The following is a 21,198-nucleotide window of genomic DNA, read 5'->3' as shown; positions in this document are numbered from 1 at the left end:
CAGGCTAGAACTCAGCAAAATTTTTATCTTGCCCAAATTCTCAGGAGAAAAGTGAATTTCATGCTCTTTTAATAACAAAAGGGAAATTTCTATTATGTTGCTACTAAGAATCCAAACCAGCTGATTCCTGAGAAGTTAAGACTTCCTGGAAAAATTGCGTAGGACCCACCGTTTTAAGGTCTTCACAAACTTATTTGAGGAATGGAATAGGTGTTTCAGGCTCCGTGAGACTGACTGCTTGCGGCCTGTGGTTTGTAATTTTGAAGTTTCTAAAACACAGAAAAAAATACAGTGTAAATTCCATTGGCAGCGCAACACTCACAGTACCTTCTTCCCACCTCCCTGCCTTCCTCTTGCTTGTCCCCTTGGTGTCACTTATCCTCAGTTTCATGTAGGGATTCAGCTCATTCATTCCTACAAAAAGCTCTTATATCTTGAGTTGCCATCGGTTACCTCAATTAACGATCAGCTCCTCAAAAATGTTGGAGATGAGTAACATTTATAACTCCAGGGGAAACCACTTTGGCATTTTGTTTATATTTTCCAGATGAGTGATTTATGTATTTCCAGATGAGTGGGATAAAAAGAAATGGAATCAAATCTTTGCCCTCCTCCCATTGCCTTTAATATTCACACATTTCTCAATGCTGGCAAAGCTCTTTTTGTTAGTTTATATATTCCATTAATTTTTTTTCATTATATAACTAATATAGGCACATTGCAGAAAGTCTGGAGAATAGACAAAAAACAAAACTTCACTCACTTTCATATAACTCCGGCTAGCATTCTTGGGCAGTTTTCCCAGTGTATATGTTGGCTTTTAAAAATAGTTGTAGGCATTGGTATGATTGTCACCGTAATTATTCAGAAGAAGAAACTGAGACTGAGAGGTTAAATTGGATTGCTCAAGACTGAAAAGCCAGTACCCAGAAAAACCAAGACATTAATTTACTGAAAAAATATTTTTTCGTACACTACCATGCGCTATGGCTACATTGGTAAGCAAATTGTCTGTTGCTTCTATTCATCCCTTCTATTTACAACCTGGAGCTTTCACTGATAAAACTTACAGACTTCCCCAGATAAGCTTTACAAATAGTACTCCATGGACCTGAACTAAATCATCAGTGATTTCAGTTCTCATCTGTATCATGAAGAGAAGCTGAGGTTATTGGGGTCATCACCAGCTTTGGACAGACATGTCACTAGGATGAGAACATAGTCTATATCACCTCTGTTAGGCATGGAAAGCTGGGCAGACTGCCTGTGGCTGAGGCCCAGTTTGGTTCTGCTTATGATCCTATAGGAGCAGTTAGGAGTAAGCTGACTGACACAAGCATTCATGCCAGCTTCAAGCTAGTGCTGGTAATGGTTATTCCTGGCAGAACAAAGCAAAAACATTTTTTTCTGACTTGAACATGAATTTGGCTGGTCATATTGTGCTTGAAAAGGATGCTGCTGGGACTTCCGGTTAAAGGCAGCTTATTGAACATATTCATTACATACTGCTCTCTCCCCAAATCTCACTAAACCAGAGCAAAGAGATTTAAAAAAAAAAAAAAGGAAACTACATGAATCTATAAAGACAAAGAGATGAGAAAGGAAACAAAAGCAAGTGAACTTTGGTAGCTGGAAAGCAGATGGACAGATGGATTTAGCAGACTTGAGAAAGTTGAATCCTAAGCCAGCAGTGGAGAAGGCTGAGAAGTAACCTGATTCACCCTTTGGGCACCACACACTGCTGGAAGTGGGGGATGAGTGTGGAGCTAAAATCAGGGATTTGGTAAAGTCAGTTTAAAAAGAAGTCAGACTTCTAGATCTCCTACTCTACTCTGTATAGCCAAATGCCCCTTCCCCACTCTAGAAAAAAAAAACCCCAAAACTAGTGGCTTATTCTCTGAAAAACATAAAGACAGGTTTCTAGAGTGGGAGACATGGAGTAGAGTTAAAAATGGGGGTGGGAGGTGTAGTACTGTACCCCAAACAGGTGGATGAAATCAAAGTTTCCATGCAGATTATATCCCTTTCAGGCTCTCAGAACACTGGTACTCGGACTTATACCCTCCAGGAAGGACACTGGAAGAAACTTCCGGGGCCCTGACCAGACTAAGAAGAATTCACTTAAAGCTTTCTGACGTTGCTTTCATTGGTTTCTGAAAGAGAGGGCCATGCCAAATCACCCTAAAGTGAAGCTTATAGATAAAGAGCCCTGCCCACATGCTCAAAGCTCCCCAGCAGCTACTGAGCTCTCTTTTCTTAAATCTCCGTGAACAACGTCCGAGGATCACCAGTTAGATGTGAAAAGCATGTAACAGGAAAGAGGCCAAAACCAAATAAACAATAGAACAGTTTAGAGGAGAGACAATGCTGAGAGAAGAAACTATAAAATGAAACAAAGCCTATCATTAATAGCCTGAAGAGAAACAAAAGGCACTGCACTTTTGTGAAAAGGATAGCCTAAGAGAAACACTCAGAGAATTATAAAAGCACTGGCAGTTTAAAAATATACTACCAAAAACTGAAAAACCCAATAGAAGGCTTAGAAAATAAGGTTGCAGAAATCTCTTGAGAAAGAACATAAAGGGACACCAGGGTGGCTCGGTCATTAAATGGCTGCCTTAGACTCAGGTGATGATCCCAGGGTTCTGGGATAAAGCCCTGCATTGGGCCCCCTGCTTGGCAGAAAGCCTGCTTCTCCCTCTCCCACTCCCCCTGCTTGTGTTCCCTCTCTTACTGTGTCTCTTTCTGCTGAATAAATGAATAAAATCTTAAAAAAAAAAAAAAAAGCATAAGGACATGGGGATGGAAAGTAGAAGAGAAAAAGAAACATTAATGGGCTAATAACCTAGGAGGTTTGACATCAGGCTATGAGTCCAGTAGGAGGGAGCAAAGAAAAAGGGAGAAATACTTCTAAATAATTTTAAGAATATAATTTTAAGGGTATAGCTTCCTATACGGAAAGGGCTTGTCAGTTGCCCAGCACAACAGACAACAGTACACCCACACTAAGGCAGTGCATTTTTTTATATTATTCAGTATATTAAGAGGATGAGGGGTAGGATTTATAATTTGCATGTAAGAGGCAGGGAGGGGAAAAAGGGAAATCATCCTTCCTTAGTGAGGTGATGCCTCAAATTGAAGAAAAAAACCCCCAACAATTAGCAATATAAATATGTTATCCAGAGACATGAAGAAAATACCAAAGCAGATTTTAGAGTACTGAAGTTAAAAAAAAAAACAAAACTGAAAAACTTGACAGAGAAGAAAAAAAAAAAGGTATCCTGTGAAACTTTTGGAATCAGAATGATATCAGACTTCTCAGTACTGAAAGCCAGAAAAGGACAAAGCAATACCTTTGAAACCTGAAAAAATTATTTCAACCAATTTCAACCAAGAATCCTATACTTATCTGAAAACTTTAAAAGTGGTGAGTAGAATAAATGCATTTTTAGACATTCACTGTACCCAAAAGTTAGCTCCCAAGAATCCTCTCTCAGGAAATTACTAGAGTAAGGACTCCACCAAAATGAAGGACTAACGAAGAAAAAATAAGACATGGGATACAAAAAGAAGCAATCCAATATTGGAGGGCAGCCAGAAGAATCCTCAGTATGGTGGTGAAAGGAGATCCTAGGGCACCAGCTGTGCGCCAGACCCATGCAGCCAGCAACCAGTCTAGGTGGGAACAGGTCAGAGGGCTCAGAGAGGCTTCCTTAAAAAAGTGCAGGTAAAACATTTGATTGGATTGAGAGAAAATTGACACAATTGAATAGCCTGGGGATTAATTATAGCCACACAGAAAACAAGCAAACATACAATGAAAAATGACAGCTAAGTACAGGGAGAATAAAAAGTTATGAAGGAAAGGAAAATAATCAAGAATTACATGATCATTATAACGTAGGCAATAAATATTGATCTTACTAAAATTACAGTGCAGATATATTGGGAGGACGAATGGTAGGAATTGTAATGTGCAAGAGGAAGGAGTGAAAAAGAGAAATCATCTTTTCTTGGGCAATGCCTCAAGTTAAAAAAAAATTAGCAATACAAACATGTTCTGTAGAGATATGAAGAAAATATCAAAAGAACTGGTTAAAAGAATTGAGCCTTTGGGGAATAAAAAAATGGAGAATGGAAGGAATTTAATGCATTATTTTTTAATAATCTCTTTTTTAAAATAATAAAGCTCTTTTATTTCTTTGAGAGTGAGACAGCGCAAGTGGGAGGGAGAATCTGAAGCAGACTCTGTACTGAGCACAGAGCCTGATGTGGGGCTCAGTCCCACAACCACAAGACCATGACCTGAGCCAAAACCAGGAGTTAGACGCTTAGCTGACTGAGCCACTAGGCACCTCAAGTATAGATAATTCTTATCTACATTTTACAAGTGAGAAAAACTCAGTTTTAGAGAGGGTAGGTAATTGCTTAAGGTCACACAGCTAGTGAAGGTACAGTTGGAATTTGAGCCCAGCTGCTCACACTCTCATTAATTAATAAGATCATTCTCATTATAATCACACATAATATAAAATGAAGATTAAACTGAAAAAAAAAAAAAAAAACCAACCCTGAGAACGACTACTACGGGTTGGGAAAGGGGCCCATGCAAATGTCTGGGCCTCCTCCATTCTGGGCACATGAAAGAATTTTTCTTCTTGGAACCCTGTGGTTGGCTGTAGCCATGTGGCCAGTTCTGGCCAATGAGTTTTGAATGTAAGTGTCTTACATAAAGTCCTGTCCATATGAGACATTCAAGAGTTTCATCTCCTTCTCCCACAGGTGCTGGCAGATATTTCTAGAGAAGGGTGATGACAACACAGGACAGCCCTCAGCTGCCCAGTGGTAGATATATAGCTTGTGTGAGAAATAAATATTTGGGGGGTCATTTGGTTACTGCAAAATGATGTAGCTCATCTTGACTGATTCAGGGTCTATACCGACACACTGAGCCATTGATATAGTGGCTTCTGTTCTGGCTTCTGTCTGCGTAGTTCAGGGCTCTGGTACAATGGCAGTTCTCTGGACTCCAAATGCAGTAATTCTTTAGCTTTCAAGTGCTTGGCACATAGGGAGTTTATATTATCCATATTGATATATCTAGCACCTGACACACGTAGGCTGTGTTTCAGTAAATGTTTGCCAGCTGAAAAATTAGATGATAAGTGAGAATCACTCCTGAAGGGCACTGCTGTGACTCATAATGTATGTTGGGGAATAAACCATGTGAACAATAAAGGCTGCTCAACATCTCCATTGAGTTTGCATCCCAGTACAGAACATGCAGATTAACTGTGGATTCTTCTTTAGCCAAAGTACAGAACTTAATGTGGGTTTTGGTATCTCCCATGTAGGGCTTTGGTAGTAAAAGGGTTGTTTAAGTATTACTTCTGCATTTGGAATATGCTATGTATTTACTGAGCATTCCAGGCTTATTATACTGGAGTCATTGATTACACTTTAATTCTAGGATGTATCAGTAAAGTGCTGAGGAGAAAAAGAGGCTCCATTCTTCATCTGGAAGAGCAATGGAAGGAAAATAGGCTGGAGTTTGTGAAGTGCCTACACTATACCAGGTGATTTTAATGCATTATCTGATGTAATCCTCATAACAATCCTGAAAGATGTATACTATTATCTTGAATTTTTTCTGATGGTGAAGCTATGGCTCAGGGAAGCTATGGCTCCTTTTTCTCAGGGATACATATCTAGTAAGTAGTAGAACTGGGATTTGAAATAACAGTTGTAAAATTTGTATATGCACTCAACCACATAGATCTCAATGTAGTTGAGTATTTTATTTTACTTTATGTTTCAAGTTTTATTTAAATTCTAGTTAGTTAACATATAGTGTTTTTCACTTACATACAGCACCTAGTACTAGGCACAAGTGCTCTCCTTTTACCCAACCCCCATCTAGCCCATCCCCTACCACCTGAGCAACTCTCAGTTTATTCTCTGTAGGTAAGAGTCTGTTTTCTGGCTTGCCTCCCTCTTATAGTTGAGTTTTTCAAATAACAATTTTGTAGTTTTTCTGTATGTAATACCTAATTATCCTTGGTTTATCATCTGAGACAGTAATGTTAAATTATCTTAGAAGTCGTTTTTTTGTTTTGTTTTTTTTTTTGTATGAGGTCATTTCCTTTAACTTGGAATATGGGTCAGCATTCCCAAAGTCTGTGCTAACTGAAAAAAGTTTTACAATGACTTTACAAATAAGTTTGGAAAATGCTTGGTTAACCAAATTCAAAATGTCTCTTTATTAGAGTCTTTAATATTGTAATGCCAATTTTACATTTCCAGAAAAGCAATATATAATGCAACATTTTCCAAACTTACTGACCAGAGACCCTTTTTCAGCTGGGTATCTTAAAAACCAAAATAACGGTTCAGGTACTGTTTAAGTGTTGAGTACATTTCAATATAAAAAATATTTTTTCTTTTTGGGAAGAATTAATATAAGAATTATGATTCTTAGAAATTAAGAATAAAGATGAACAAGGAAATAAAGTTCTACTTGTGCCTTACTTAAAACTTTCCTGACATTGTGTGCATATTTACATCCCTGTTGGGGAAGAGCCTTTTATACATGATAAAAGTTGAATGAAAACTATTGAAATAATTGTTCTGTCTAGATATTTGTTTCTTGATTATTAGATAGTAACCTAATAGTAATGGGGAGAGCATCTAAATCCTCAGTTGTGAAAACCCCTCATTTTCATGAATAGTTTTAGTTTTCCCCCCTTGGTAAAGACCAAACACAAAGTGGCTTATGAATTGCAAGGAATCATCTATTCAGTTGCTTTATTACCTTTCCCTGCCATATAAGAACCAACGGGCAGGGCAGGGCAATGATCGAGAGGCAGCAGAGAGAATGGAACCTGGATAATGCCTGGCGTGCTAAAATGAGCTCTGATAACAGAGAACTGAGTACACTCTGGTCAGTGTGGAGTCATTAAGGGCATGGTATGGGTAAAGTTTTCCTACAGATCTGGGAATGAAACCCACTTGGGTTTCCTTCTCAGCTTCTTCCATGCACATTTACATTTTCTAATGAGCTACTAATTAAAAGAATATTTTCTGATAGAAGGATTGCGATGCTTACATCAGATAAATTAGATTTTAAGCCAAAGATTATAATAAGAGATGAGGAAGGACATTATATCATATTTAAAGGATCTGTCCAACAAGAAGATCTAAGAATTTTAAATATCTATACCCCCAACAAGGGAGCAGCCAATGATCTAAACCAATTAATAACACATTGACAATAATACAATAATAGTAGGGGACATTAACACCCCCCCACTGAAATGGACAGATCATCTAAGCAAAAGATTAACAAGGAAATAAAGGCTTTAAATGACACACTGGACCAGATGGACATCACAGATAGATTCAGAACATTCCATCTCAAAGCAACAGAATACACATTCTTCTCTAGTGCACGTGGAACATTCTCCAGAATAGATCACATCCTGGGTCACAATCAGGTCTCAACTGGTACCAAAAGATTGGGATCATTCCCTGTATATTTTCAGACCACAATGCTCTGAAGCTAGAACTCAATCACAAGAGGAAAGTTGGAAAGAACTCAAATACATGGGGGCTAACAGGCATCCTACAAAAGAATGAATGGGTCAACCAGGAAATTTGAAAAGATTGAAAAAATTCATGGAAACAAATAAAAATAAAAACACAACTGTTCAAAATCTTTGGGGCACAGCAAAGGCATTCCTGAGAGGAAAGTATACAGTGATAAAAGCCTTTCTCAAGAAACAAGAAAGGTTTCAAGTACACAGCCTAACCCTATACCAAAAGGAGCTGGAGAAAGAACAGCAAAGAAAGCCTGAACCCAGCATAAGAGAACTCATAAAGATCAGAGCAGAAATTAATGAAATAGAGACCAAAAGAACAGGAGAACAGCTCAATGAAACTAGGAGCTGGTCCATTGAAAGAATTAGTAAGATTGATAAACCCCTGGCCAGACTTACCAAAAGGAAAAGAGAAAGGGCCCAAATTAATAAAATCATGAATGAGGGGTGCCTGGGTGGCTCAGTTGGTTAAGCAACTGCCTTCGGCTCAGGTCACGGTCCCAGAGTCCCAGGATCGAGTCCCGCATCAGGCTCCCAGCTCCATGGGGAGTCTGCTTCTCCCTCTGACCTTCTTGCCTCTCATGCTCTCTCTCACTGTCTCTCTCTCTCAAATAAGTAAATAAGATCTTAAAAAAAAAATCATGAATGAAAGAGGACAGATCACAACCAACACCAAAGAAATACAAACAATTATAAGAACATATTATGAGCAACTATACGTCAGCAAAGTTGACAATCTGGAAGAAATTGGTGCATTCCTAGAGACATATAAACTACCAAAACTGAACCGGGAAGAAACAGAAAACCTGAACAGACCCATAACCAGTAAGCAAAGTTGACAATCTGGAAGAAATTGGTGCTTTCCTAGAGACATATAAACTACCAAAACTGAACCAGGAAGAAACAGAAAACCTGAACAGACCCATAACCAATAAGGAGATTGAAGCAGTCATCAAAAATCTTCCAACAAACAAGAGCCCAGAGCCAGACAGCTTTCTAGAGGAATTCTATCAAACATTTAAAGAAGAATTAATACCTATTCTCCTGAAACTATTCCAAAAAATAGAAATGGAAGGAAAACTTCCAAACTCATTTTATGAGGCCAACATTAGCTTGATCCCCAAACCAAAGACTCTATCAAAAAAGAAAATTATAGACCAATATCCTTGATGAACATGGATGCAAAAATTCTCACCAAAATATTAGCCAATAGGATCCAATAGTACATTAAAGGGATTATTCACCATGACCAAGTGGGATGTAGTCCTGGGCTGCAAGGAAGGTTCAAAATCCACAAATCAATCGATGTAATACATTAATAAAAGAAAGAACAAGAACCATTTGATACTCTCAATAGATGCTGAAAAAGCATTTGACAAAGTACAGATTCCTTTCTTGATCAAAACTCTTCACAGTGTAGCAATAGAGGGTACATACCTCAATATCATCAAAGCCACCTATGAAAAACCCACAGTGAATATCATTCCTAACGGGGAAAAACAGAGAGCTTCTCCCCTAAGGTCAGGAACATGGTAGGGGATGTCCACTATCACCATTGCTATTCAACATAGTACTAGAATCACACAACAAAAAGAAATAAAAGGCATCTGAATTGGCAAAGAAGTCAAACTCTCACTTTTTGCAGAAGATATGATACTTTATGTGGAAAACCCATAACACTCCACTGTAAAACTGCTAGAACTCATACAGGAATTCAGTAAAGTGTCAGAATATAAAATCAATCCTCAAAAATCAGTTGCATTTCTATACATCAACAGCAAGACAGAAGAAGGAGAAATTAAGGAGTCAATCCCATTTATAATTGCACCCTAAACCATAGGATACCTAGAATAAACCTAACCAAAGAGGCAAAGAACCTGTACTCAGAAAACTATAAAGTATTCATGAAAGAAATTAAGGAAGACACAAAGAAATGGAAAAATGTTCCATGCTCATGGATTGAAAGAAAAAATACTGTGAAAATGTCCATGCTACCTAAAACAATCTATACATTTAATGGAATCCCTATCAAAATACCATCAATTTTTTCCAAAGAAATGAAACAATCCTAAAATTCATATGAAGCCAGAAAAGACCCCGAATAGCCAGAGGAATGTTGAAAAAGAAAGCCAAAGTTGGTGGCATCACAATTCCAGACTTCAAGGTCTATTATAAAGCTGTAATCATCAAGATGGTACGGTACTGACACAAAAACAGACACACAGATCAATGGAACAAATAGAGAGCCCAGAAACAGACCTTCAACTCTATGGTCAACTAATCTTTGACAAAGCAGGAAAGAATGTCCAATGGAAAAAAGACTGTCTCTTCAACAAATGGTGTTGGAAAAATTGGACAGCCAAATGTGGAAGAACGAAACTGGACCATTTCCTTACACCAGACAGAAAAAATAGACTCAGAATGGATGAAAGACCTCAATATGAGACAGGAATCCATCAAATCCTTGAGAAGAACAAAGGCAGCAACCTCTTCGACCTCAGCCACAGCAAAATCTTCCTAGAAACAATGCCAAAGGCAAAGGGAAGCAAGGACAAAAATGAACTATTGGGACTTCATCAAGATCAAAAGCTTTTGCACAGCAAAAGAAATAGTCAACAGAACCAAAGGACAACTGACAGAATAGAAGATAGTCACAAATGACATATCAGATAAAGGGCTAGTATCCAAAATCTATAAAGAATTTATCAAACTCAACACCCAAGGAATAATCCAGTCAAGAAATGGGCAGAAGACATGAACAGACATTTCTGCAAAGAAATGGCCAACAGACACATGAAAAAGTGCTCAATATCACACTTGGATCAGGGAAATAAAAATCAAAGCCACAATGAGATACCACCTCACACCAGTCAGAATCGCTTAAATTAACAAGTCAGGAAATGACAGATGCTGGTGAGGATGCAGAGAAAGGGGATCCCTCCTACATTGTTGGTGGGAATGCAGGCTGGTGCAGCCACTCTGGAAAACAGCATGGAGGTTCCTCAAAAAGTTGAAAATAGAGCTACCCTAAGACCCAGCAATTGCACAACTGTGTATTTACCCTAAAGATACAAATGTAGTGACCCAAAGTGGCATGTACACCCAAATGTTTATAGCAGCAATGTCCACAATAGCCAAACTATGGAAAGAACCTAGATGTCCATCAACAGATGAACGGATAAAGAAGATGTGGTATACACACACACACACACACACACACACACACACACAATGGAATACCATGCAGCCATCAAAAGAAATGAAATCTTGTGATTTGCAACAGCATGGATGGAACTAGAGGGTATTAGGCTAAGCAAAATAAGTTAGTCAGAGAAAGAATTATCATCTGATCTTTCTGATATGAGGAATTAGAGGCATGGCCAAGGGTTGTGGGTGTAGGAAGGGAAAAATGAAACAAGATGGGATTGGGAGGGAGACAAACCATAAGAGACTCATAATCTCACAAAACAAACTGATGGTTGCTGGGGTTGGGAGGGGTAGGGATAGGGTGGTTGGACATTGGGGAAGGTACAGGCTGTGGTGAGTGCTGTGAAATGTGTAAACCTAATGATCCACAGACTTGTACCCTTGGGGCAAATAATACATTCTATGTTAATAAAAATTTTTTAAAAAAGAATATTTTCTTGAAAACACTTGTCCCCCTTTCTAGCTATGCCCAACACTTCTGAAGAGCTCTGTTGTTATAGCTATACAGTAGGGACCAACTGTTTGCTAATACCAAGTATAATTTTTTTATACCTAGTTCAAACTCAGCTAGCATCTCATAGTTTCATGGATTTCTTACCTAGTTGGACCTAGCAGTGCCCTGCCTCTAGAGAGTGCAGTGCAGTTGGGATCTGATGGGTGAAGGAACATGGCAAATGAAAACTTTATGGAGGCTTTAATTCTCCAAATAAAGCTAAGTGCCTATTCCATGAATCATTTCACAGATCAGAAGCCTGACCCTGTCCCATCTGAATAGCCCACATAGAAGAGAAGTTTTTGAAAGCCTCTCAGAGATCTTCTGAGTATGGTTGGCTAGGTCTAAAGATGTCTCCCGAACAGTAGTACAGGGGAAGATTAAAATTAGGGTGAGAACAAAACCTAGTGCCTAGTCCCAGTGTTCAGGGCAGGACAGAAATGAGGTATGGCAGGAAGAGTGCACTTAGAGATAGAAAAACCTAGGTCAGAATCCTGATTGTGTCTTTTCCTAGCTTTGTGACCCTGGTCAAGTCACTTAGCCTTAGTGGTGATTGCTAAAAACGCAGATGAAAAATACAGTGGATGTGAAACTGCATTGCCAACTTCCTGCAAATATGACAAGAAGATTTCTTGTTACTGTAAAAATTGGCTAAACTTCCTCAGGGATGCTCATGGAATTTTCCTTGGGGCTGAAAAGTTCATGGGTGAATATCCCAAAGACCCAGCACACTAAGGAATTTTGTGAAGGGACAATTCAAAGGGAAGGGAACTAGTGGCAACTGCTGTTTCACTTGAGCTTTTTTTTTTTTTTCCCCCCAAACTGTTTGCAAGGAGAGAGGGTGAGAGTGAAAGAGAACAAGGGAGTGAGAGAGGGAAGTCTCTTCTGAAGGGTTAAAGCAAGATAGTGCTGTAAAGTGATTCCAGATGTACAAATATTAATATCTCTCTCTCCCTGATGAATGAGAAGGTATGACCCAGTTAGGAAACTGCTAACATTACCGGCGCCACCGAGACCTCAGTCGATGGCCCAGCGCAGATTTTTATCCTTACCTCGGCAATTGTAATGCTGATGAAGGGCTCGGACCTGTTGCAGCAGACCTTCCAAAACTTCACTCTGTCCCTTGTGTCTGGGCTCTCTGTCGTCATAGTCTTTCCAGTCTATTGAACAAAAGAAACAAACAATGAAATTTCAGTGTTGGGGAGGCCTCTCCCCTGAGGCCCAGCCTCAGGAGCTGGGTTCTGTTCACACCTTCCGGATTCTGGATCAGCACCTAGCACTTGCACAGCTGGTAGGCAGTGCCAAGAGTTTGGGACTGCCATTGTTCGGGGCCCTGTGCAAAATAGCAACTGTGGTTGGTTTTTTTGTGTTGGGCAATTGTAGGGCAAGAGAAAGTAGTAACTGAAGGCCAAAAGAAAACAGGGATTCTTGGAGTCCAGTTTCCCCTCCCCAGCTCCTTACCCTCCTTCTCAGCATCCTGGGTCCTAATCCGCTCCCCTCCATCTCTCCACTCAGCACCCCAAATCACAACTAGATTTCCACAGTAGGAAAGAAAGGGGTGGGAATGTGCAGACTAGATGAAATCCACAGTTCCAATGCTTTTATTGTAGGTTTCACACTTTTGGCCAAATTGACATTTCTTTCCAAGGAAAGAGCCCATGTCAGATGCCAAGAAATGGAAATCTACATTTTGCTCTAATGAATGTCTGCTTTGGTTAGCTGGCACAGCAACCCCTGCACATACTCCCGAGCCACCAACCACCCTGTCTGCTCAGTCTCTAAATATACAGTATTAGCTTACATGGCAAATTTAAATTGCAATACCCACTGAGATTTTTCTCCCCCTTCTATTTTCATTCCATTTGGCTATAATGATATCAAGAGTAATAACCCATATGGGACTAATGTCAAGATTGTAATTCTGCTGTCTCCAACTCTGGGTTTTTGTGTTTTGTTTTGTTTTGTCTTTTTTTTCAGCAGGTCTGTCACTTTATAGTCCATCCTTTCTTCTATCTGTCCCCACCTCGTTTTACTCTCTGAACCTTTTAAAAGCAATAACTTAAAACACTTCTTGGTTGAAATGCTTTCTCTAAAAATTCTAGCCATTCTTTTCTAGTAAAGCCAGTTAGTTCATGAGTATATCTGAGGCTTAAATTTTAACTGAACCAGTTTCAAATTCCCCTCCCCCCAGATTTATTTTAAAATATGGAATCTCCCTTGCTCAGAAACTTAGGCAGATGTCCTGATGGTTAAAGTTAGGTAAAAACATCACTCATTGGTTCATCCACGGCCTAACAGTCCCTCACAGTTAGAAAGAGTTGTGTTCTTTAGAACAGCTATTAGAAAGAACAGGTTCTGGAGTCAGATAAAGCTGGATATGAACTCTGGCTCTTTGGGCTTCTGGCTCTGTGTCTGTAAGGCACAAAACTTACAGGACCACTACTCTGTAATGTGAAGAATGAACATAGTATCTACCTTACAGGATTTTTTGTGAGGATGAAATGAGAGGTTTATTAGATATCCAGCACGATATGATGTAAATCGTTAAGTTAAAAAAAGAAGGGAGTTCACTGATGAAGAGTGAGCTTCTTGAGTAGTGAGTATGGAAACATCATTTCTAATCCTGTAAGAAGGACGCCTCAGAGATGTTCGAATCCTTCCTCTTTCCTCCCCTCCCCCAGGTACTCGTCTCCATTTCACCTCTTAGAACACTGAGTCCCAGAGAGAACCATTCCCGTTCTACGTCACTCAGCTTGTCTGGGGCAGAGCCAAGACCATAATACAGTCTCAGGGCCTTCCATGTAGTGCCTGTTTCCTTATACTGTAGACACGTTTTGTTTTGTTTTGTTTCTTTTGGGAAAGAGGGTCAGGGCTTGGTTGGAGTTTGTGTGGTGTGGCTTAGTTGTGGTCAACTCTGGAGACAGGGAATTGGCATAGGTGCCTTCTGTAGACTCTGTTCCTTGTGGGCAGAAACCGTGACTTAATTTCTCTTTGCCTCAGGTTTCTTCTCTGTAAAGTGAGTTTTTGAGTATTTTTTAAAGGTTGTTTGAGGTTTAAAAACATCATGTGAGTAAAGCACCATCTGGGCACATCAGGGACACTCATTAAATGTTGGTGAGGCTTTGTGAATAGAAGGATGGAGTTCAGGTAGCCTGGCCTAGGAAAGGTGCTTTTACTGGGAAATTTGGAAATGTCTGAGGAATCAAACTCCAAGTGATTTTCCGTCTTATCTGTAGCATGATCATAAATGCTATCATGGATTCCCAAAGGCCATTTTTTGAGTTTGTTCCCTCAGTTGGGTGAATGCATCTTTAGTGCTCATGATAAGAGGAGTAATGTTTGCTTGAGTAAGACTTCTGGGTGGCTGAGTTCTTATGTGGCCCTGCACATGCTAATACATTCTAATGAGTGTTAATACTGCCATCAATGCAAGGGGACATGAAATAGAGCTGGCTCTTTCAGCTGAGCCCTATGACATCAGAGGCGAGCTCAAGCTGACGACTTTATGATACATTTGAAAATTGCTAATGCTAAATTGCAGCCCAAGTGAGCACTGGACATGATGCCAAGGTTTTTGGAAAGAATGAGTTTTTCTCGTAGATGTTTGGAAGGTTCTGACGACTACATAAAATAGGAGACTTTAGGGATGAGGGAGAAAATTGAAAATATATTAAGAAATCAGGAACCTGACAGGAATAAACTTAGTGTGGAAGGAAAAGAGCAGATTGTGCCACATAATACAGTTCACTGTTCTGGTAATGAGACACTTCGATTGCAACACAATGCAGAGCTTACATTCACTGGTGATATCAGGGCTTTCCTGATCGTAACTCAGACAAGCCTGTCTGGGTCCTTTTCTCTTATTATGTACCATACCATATAACATAAGTCTATAAAAACACATTAAGGCCTTTTGTAAAAATATTTTAAAAAAAAGGTTTTATAGCTTACTGGAACATATTACCAAATTTCCCATTACTCTGTCATGTTAGAATATATTGTCCTCTAGTAAATATCTGAATACTGATATATGCTGCATCACAACATCATGCTCTGTTTATAAATAGAGCTTCAGTGTTTTTATATTGTTCTTTTCCAAGTGATATGGCATGTCTGCAGCAACTATAATGACATGTTTGGATTTTAGTTATTTGCCAGATACCCCTACTAGTCAAATGGGCCATGTTAGAAAGTATTGGCAGTTGCTTTGTTAATTAGCAAGTAATAAGTGACTCTTCCCAGTCCTGGAAGACTGTTCTTGTCATTCTGGAGAAAGCCCTTGCAATAGGCTGTGAGGGAGAGTGTCTGATTAAAATCTGAAGTTTATAGAGTATCTGATGCTTATAAGTAAATGTATCCATATGCAGATCAGAATTTACATTTGGAGAGGGAAATTTTCCCCTGTCCCACCTTCAGGTCAACCAACACAAATCATTTTTTTTTTTCCCTTTTCTATCCCTACTATCCCTTCATCAATAATATATACATTTTTTTTCTCCCTAGAATGAGATAGTTTCCCTTAGTATCTTACTCTTGCAATATTTTTAGTTTGTGTTTCTGATGTCTTTAATAAGAAGGATGTCCAAATAAGACTGGAATAATTAAATTATCAAATGCCCATGGGACTCAGGGGCTTTAGAGATCTTAGGTGTCCAGAGCCCTGTATCACCTGGTGTGAATCCACCAGAAACGGTAGACATGAACGGTTGGTTGGCTGGCTGGCTGGCTGGCTCTTAGCCCGTTTGTCTGCCGGATAGCAGGGCACTAATTCCCACAGCATAGGAGACATGGCATGGGCTCGATGGGTTTAGGCTTGAATACTGGCTCAGCCACATACAAGAGTTGTGACCTTGGGCAAGGCAACATCCTCTCTGACTCCCAATTTCCTTATTAATAGAGGAGGAGGATAGCATAGCGGTTAAGGACAAGGGCCGTAGGGTTTTGGCCCGACTTCAGTGCTTGCTGATTTTGTGATGTTTGGCTCTATGTATGTATGTGCCTCTATGTGAATAGCTCCCTTACCAGTGAAATGGGACTACTAATAAAAACCACCTCAGTGGGTCTGTTATGATGATTAAATGAGTCTATCTATATAAAGTTCTTAGATTACTGCCCAGCAGGTAATAGCTTATGTTGGCTCTGATGTTCAGAGTGATGCAGACAATGAATCAGTGGTGGTGCTTATCCATAAGACAGGAACAGTCATGAAGGACTCATGTGAGGATTCAGTGAGACACTGATGAAAGCCCGTAACATGCCACCTGATTCATGGTTGATTCTAGGAAAAGAGCTGTTATAAAACATGAAAAGTACATAAATATATACAAAAGAAAACTGAAGAGCCCACAATCTTATAACCCAAATATCCACTGTCAAAGTTGATAGTTATGTGCAGACAGGCCTATCTAATAATAATCAAACTCACAGCTTAACTATGTGAAAAAATTTTGCATTATGTTTTTACCTAAAACCTAAAAAGTAAGAATTTCTTCCATACAATGCAATTTTTTAAACACCATTTTTAGTGGTTGCATTTTGTTCTATAATGCCACTGAGTTAATATTGGATATTTGTTCTCCCTTGTATACATGGATACACTGCAACAGTGTGGATATTTGTCCATAATTATTTGCCTGTGTTTGTTTCCTTAGGTTAGATTCTTAGATGTGTAATTATGGGGTAAAATAAATGACGGTTCTAATTATGGCAAGTTGTGTCCCACAAAAGATGTAGCAGTTTGCACTCTTATAAAAAGCACATGATACCATTTTGAACTATCACATTCATGAAGGTTTTTTAAAAAATGAAAACAAATTCAGAGCAATAGGCTCACTATGTAGAAAATCTATCATATGGTATATCTAGAGACATTTCTTCTGGTTGATTAAATTTTCTGGTTATAGAGGCTACTAAATATACCAGACATAAATTATTAATCTTCAAATAATTAGAAGAGACTTTTGCTGGGGTTCTCAGCCACCACTACAATGTTATATATTATATTTGTAGCAGAGTGTGGAAGAGTGCCTGTTAGTAAGAAAGCATTTTCTTTGGACAGAATGTCAGATAAGTAAGATTTGCTATATCTCATTCTCCTATCAGTTTGATGTGGGTGAGGAGGTGAGAGCAGAGCTAGAACGGGCCAGCCACTCCTGCCATGTCATTCACAGCATCTCCACAAAAGCCTTGGGAAAGGAAGGACTGGACTCATTCTACAGATTCAGAATTTAAGGAACTTTTGAAAGCCACACAACTACTAAAAAGGTATCATGGGTATCAAATTTGGTCTTGCTGGTTCCAGATTCCCTCTCTTTTAATTCCAGAGTTGCATTTCTGTAGAGGAGTCATTCTTTACATGGCCCAGATGCTACTCTGTTGAAGTCTTGTCAGTCCCAAGCATTGGGGAGAGGGAATGGCAATGGTACCCTGAGGATGGGTGGAGGGGGAATTGGAGCCTGTGGCCAGGCTTGAGCGAGTTCACAGCTACCACCTACTAGAAGGCGAGGCACATGCCGGTACGGTGGTCTGAGCAGGTCCCCATCCTTTCATGTTATAAGCCGAGACTTGAACGAAATACTGTTGGCCCTGAAAAGTATCAAATAGAGAGAAGGTATGCATTAGGAATTGTACCGAATCACTTTTACTTTAGAAGCAGATTCTTCTGTCTGATTAATAACTCATTGATCCACTGGGAAATCCACTAGCCATGCTTTAGCTTTCTACCTTTTCCTGACTATTACATTTATGTGTATAAACAAAGATGTGTACATACACATCTTTGGGGTGCCCTCAGTCTCTGTGAGCTTTCTTTTTTCAAAAATTGGAATGTCATAATTACCTTTCCTCCTCCCACTAAATTATACACTAATTATTAAAAGTCACACACAGGTCTGCCAGATTTGCCCATAACAGCAGTTCCTTGCCTCTTTCTCCTTATTTTCCCCTCTCCAGAGGCAGTCACCATTACTTTTATTATCTGATCAACTTGCTTTTAAAATTAACAATTTACACTGAACATCTTTTCTGATTAGTACATCAAAGATCTGGTTCATTCTTTTAGTGGCTGCATAGTACTTCACTGTGGGCAAATGCCGTTATTTAACCAGCCCCCCTCTGGTGAGCATTAAGATTGTTTCCACATTTTGTGCCACAGTAAATAATGCTGCAATGAATATCTTTACTCAGCTATTAAAACTTTCCAAATCATTCTTTGATTTCATTTCAATTTTAAAGCCATCTTTAAAACAATGGCTTACATTGTTTAATGTTTTATGACTCTAAAAATTTAGGAGTTTTTTTGTTGTTGTTTACTTAAAATCTTTTCAGATGTTTTGTATGATTTTTTATTTTTGCTTTGAGAAGTTATTTTCTCCCCAGTGAACCGAAAGAGGCATTTTTGAAGCCAGCATTTGATAAAACATTGCTTGTGAAAATTGTAAAATAGCGTTTGAGGTGAAAAACAAAACAAAACAAAAAAACAAAAAACCACCACTTCTTTGTAGAGCTTTTGCTAGAAATTTTAATAATGTTGGCCTTACCGTATTATAAAGTTATTTTTTTAACATTAAAAATAGGTTTCTAGGTACTTCGAGGTTATGGCGATTCTACAGAAGTGTCAGTCTCCTCCTAGGCTTTTATATGATTAGGATGGTGTCTGAATTGCTCTCATTGGACGACGAAATGGAAAAACTTAATCCCTATAAAAATTAGTTCAAATATTAGAGAGACTCACTGCAGAGAGTTTTCCATTTTTATCACAATATCACTTTTTCTTTTAAGCAAAGGAAATTCCCTGGGGTTCTCTTCTGGCCCTCTTCCTTCATGTGAGCTATAAGGTTGGGAATCAAGTCTTCTGCTGATAGCATCTCTTGGGGGCCACCCACTCAGGGGTTTGTTTGCTCTGGTAATCCACAGTTTTGGCCCCTAGTATAGACATGTGATTAGGACTAAAAGTCAAGATTCTGTGGTGGTGACCCAACCACCAAGAATTCTATTAGAATAAGTTGGTTCAAACTTGAGATGCAACCTCGTACAGCTTTTTAATGCTGGGTTTCAGCTTTACACTTTACAGATAACCATTTTAAAGGACTAATCTTTTAGGAGAACAGCAACAAAAACAAAATTCTCTCTCTCAGAGAAGGGTCTAAGATACTTATTATTTGAACTGGTGCAAAAAAAAAATACAGGTTTGACTTAAGCATACTTTAAAAACTTCTCATTAAAAATGATTTTGATGATTGTTTTGCTGCATTTTAATTATTTGAGGAGATAATGGTTTGTTCCAGTATGAACTGATTTGCTAGATGTTTTTATGTTTTGCATTTCATGTGCTCATATGATTTATAGTTCTATAAATAATTAATGTTTGAGTTTAGATTGGTTAAATAAATAAGCACAGTTTGTTCCAGTTTTTCATTCACAGTTTAAATTGGTTCAGGTTACTAAGAAATGTAGTGCCACCATATATAGTTTCTTTTCTGTGAAAGCAGATTTAGATTTTTTTTTTTTTAATCAAGGAGAAAGGATTTCTCTCAGGAAATTGTATGACTCCAATAGATGACTGATCTCAACCGAGGCTATGGGGGTGAGGGTTAGAGGAGGCTGTTATTTTTACCATCAGACAGGGAGTCAAAATTGGATCTCTCAGAGCCTTTGATCCCCCCCTAAAGATTAGACTGTGATCCGGAGAGCAGCAGCTTTCAAGGCTTGCATGAGGCCAGTCTTTTTCTGATCTCTGTAGAACATGGCAGCTTACAAAGTGGTTCATGCTGTCTGCTCACTCCTTTGTGGGGTTCAGATTATGGATACCAGACATATCACACTTAACGAGTGGCAGTTGTTGCCAGAGAACTGGATGTTGGCAGTTGCTTCTAGAGGAGGCATTTGCTACCCAAATCCCAGCACAAACATCAGGGGCAGGGGAATGGGAAGCCTAATGGGAGGATCTGGCATTTACCGTTGTAAGTCCTGTGATGGTGCATCTCAGGGTCTGCAAGTTTTCCATGATGATTTCTCCAGCCAAAGGACAAAAGTCTTTAGACATGCTCCATTCCACTGCAAGGAGAGACAGAAAGAGACAGCATGAAATGCACTCATATATCAAGAAGCATCACAGAAATTCTAGCAAAAGTGTCTCAAAAAACAGGAATTTTACTCTCTTTTTCCTGTATTGGCACATCTCACAATCTTCCTTGGGATAACAAGTCAGTTTCTAAGATCACAATTATTTTTTAAAACTGGAGAGGAAAATAATTAGTCATTGAATGGTAATTAATATACCCTAGATATATATACGAGTATGTATCTGTGTATGTATGGATGTAGACACACTCATGCTCAGACACACTATATGTAACAGTTCATTGTATATAGAAGATAAGTTATTAATTACATGGGGAAAGTGAAGGGTACAGTAGGACATTCTTTTCTGTTAGCTGCCCAAGTCTGGTTTGGGCTTCATCATGCTACTGAAAGTGCTATTTTAAGGTCCCAGGGACGTTCTTGTTCCAAATAAGGAAGCTTCCTTTCATTTCTTTCTCTGTTACTGGACACCTTCTTCTGTAGGCATTCTCTTCTTGTAGTGTCCCACACACTACTCCCCAGGCTCTCCTCCTTGGTCTTGTCTTCTCGGCTTTTTCATTGGCTTGTCTTCACCCTGAGGATTTGGGGTTTGTGGCTGAACTTCTTCAGTGTTCCCTCCACACCTGACATCCCTGAGGTGAGTGTTCATTCACAGTTCAACCTAACACCCAAATTCTTATCCCCCGTTTTACTGTGAGCCCATGTTCTTTTATAACATTTTCCACTGGTTGAGAAAACTGTGGTTAGGAAGGATAAATTGTGCCTCATCAGTATACAGTGTCCGAAGTGACAGTTTACCCATGGCAAGGTTTAAGGCAGTCC

General features: G+C 39.1%; 1 protein-coding gene across 1 annotated transcript in view; it reads right to left on the bottom strand.

The window, feature by feature from the left end:
• ANKFN1 (ankyrin repeat and fibronectin type III domain containing 1) overlaps window positions 1–21,198 on the bottom strand; it is a 156,163-nt gene that overhangs the window by 53,093 nt on the left and 81,872 nt on the right. Inside the window, exons 6-9 of the mRNA XM_059379026.1 lie at window positions 20,252–20,349; window positions 17,790–17,880; window positions 12,348–12,455; window positions 170–269 (exon numbers count right to left, since the gene is read on the bottom strand). Of these exons, the coding sequence (XP_059235009.1) occupies window positions 170–269; window positions 12,348–12,455; window positions 17,790–17,880; window positions 20,252–20,349 (397 nt within the window). The remainder of the gene's footprint in view (window positions 1–169; window positions 270–12,347; window positions 12,456–17,789; window positions 17,881–20,251; window positions 20,350–21,198) is intronic.

Source organism: Mustela nigripes, chromosome 16 (assembly GCF_022355385.1).
Source record: "Mustela nigripes isolate SB6536 chromosome 16, MUSNIG.SB6536, whole genome shotgun sequence".
In the NCBI taxonomy this organism is placed as follows: Eukaryota; Metazoa; Chordata; class Mammalia; order Carnivora; family Mustelidae; genus Mustela; species Mustela nigripes.
Note: the sequence above shows the minus strand (reverse complement) of the source record. Positions and strands in the feature narration are given on the sequence as shown.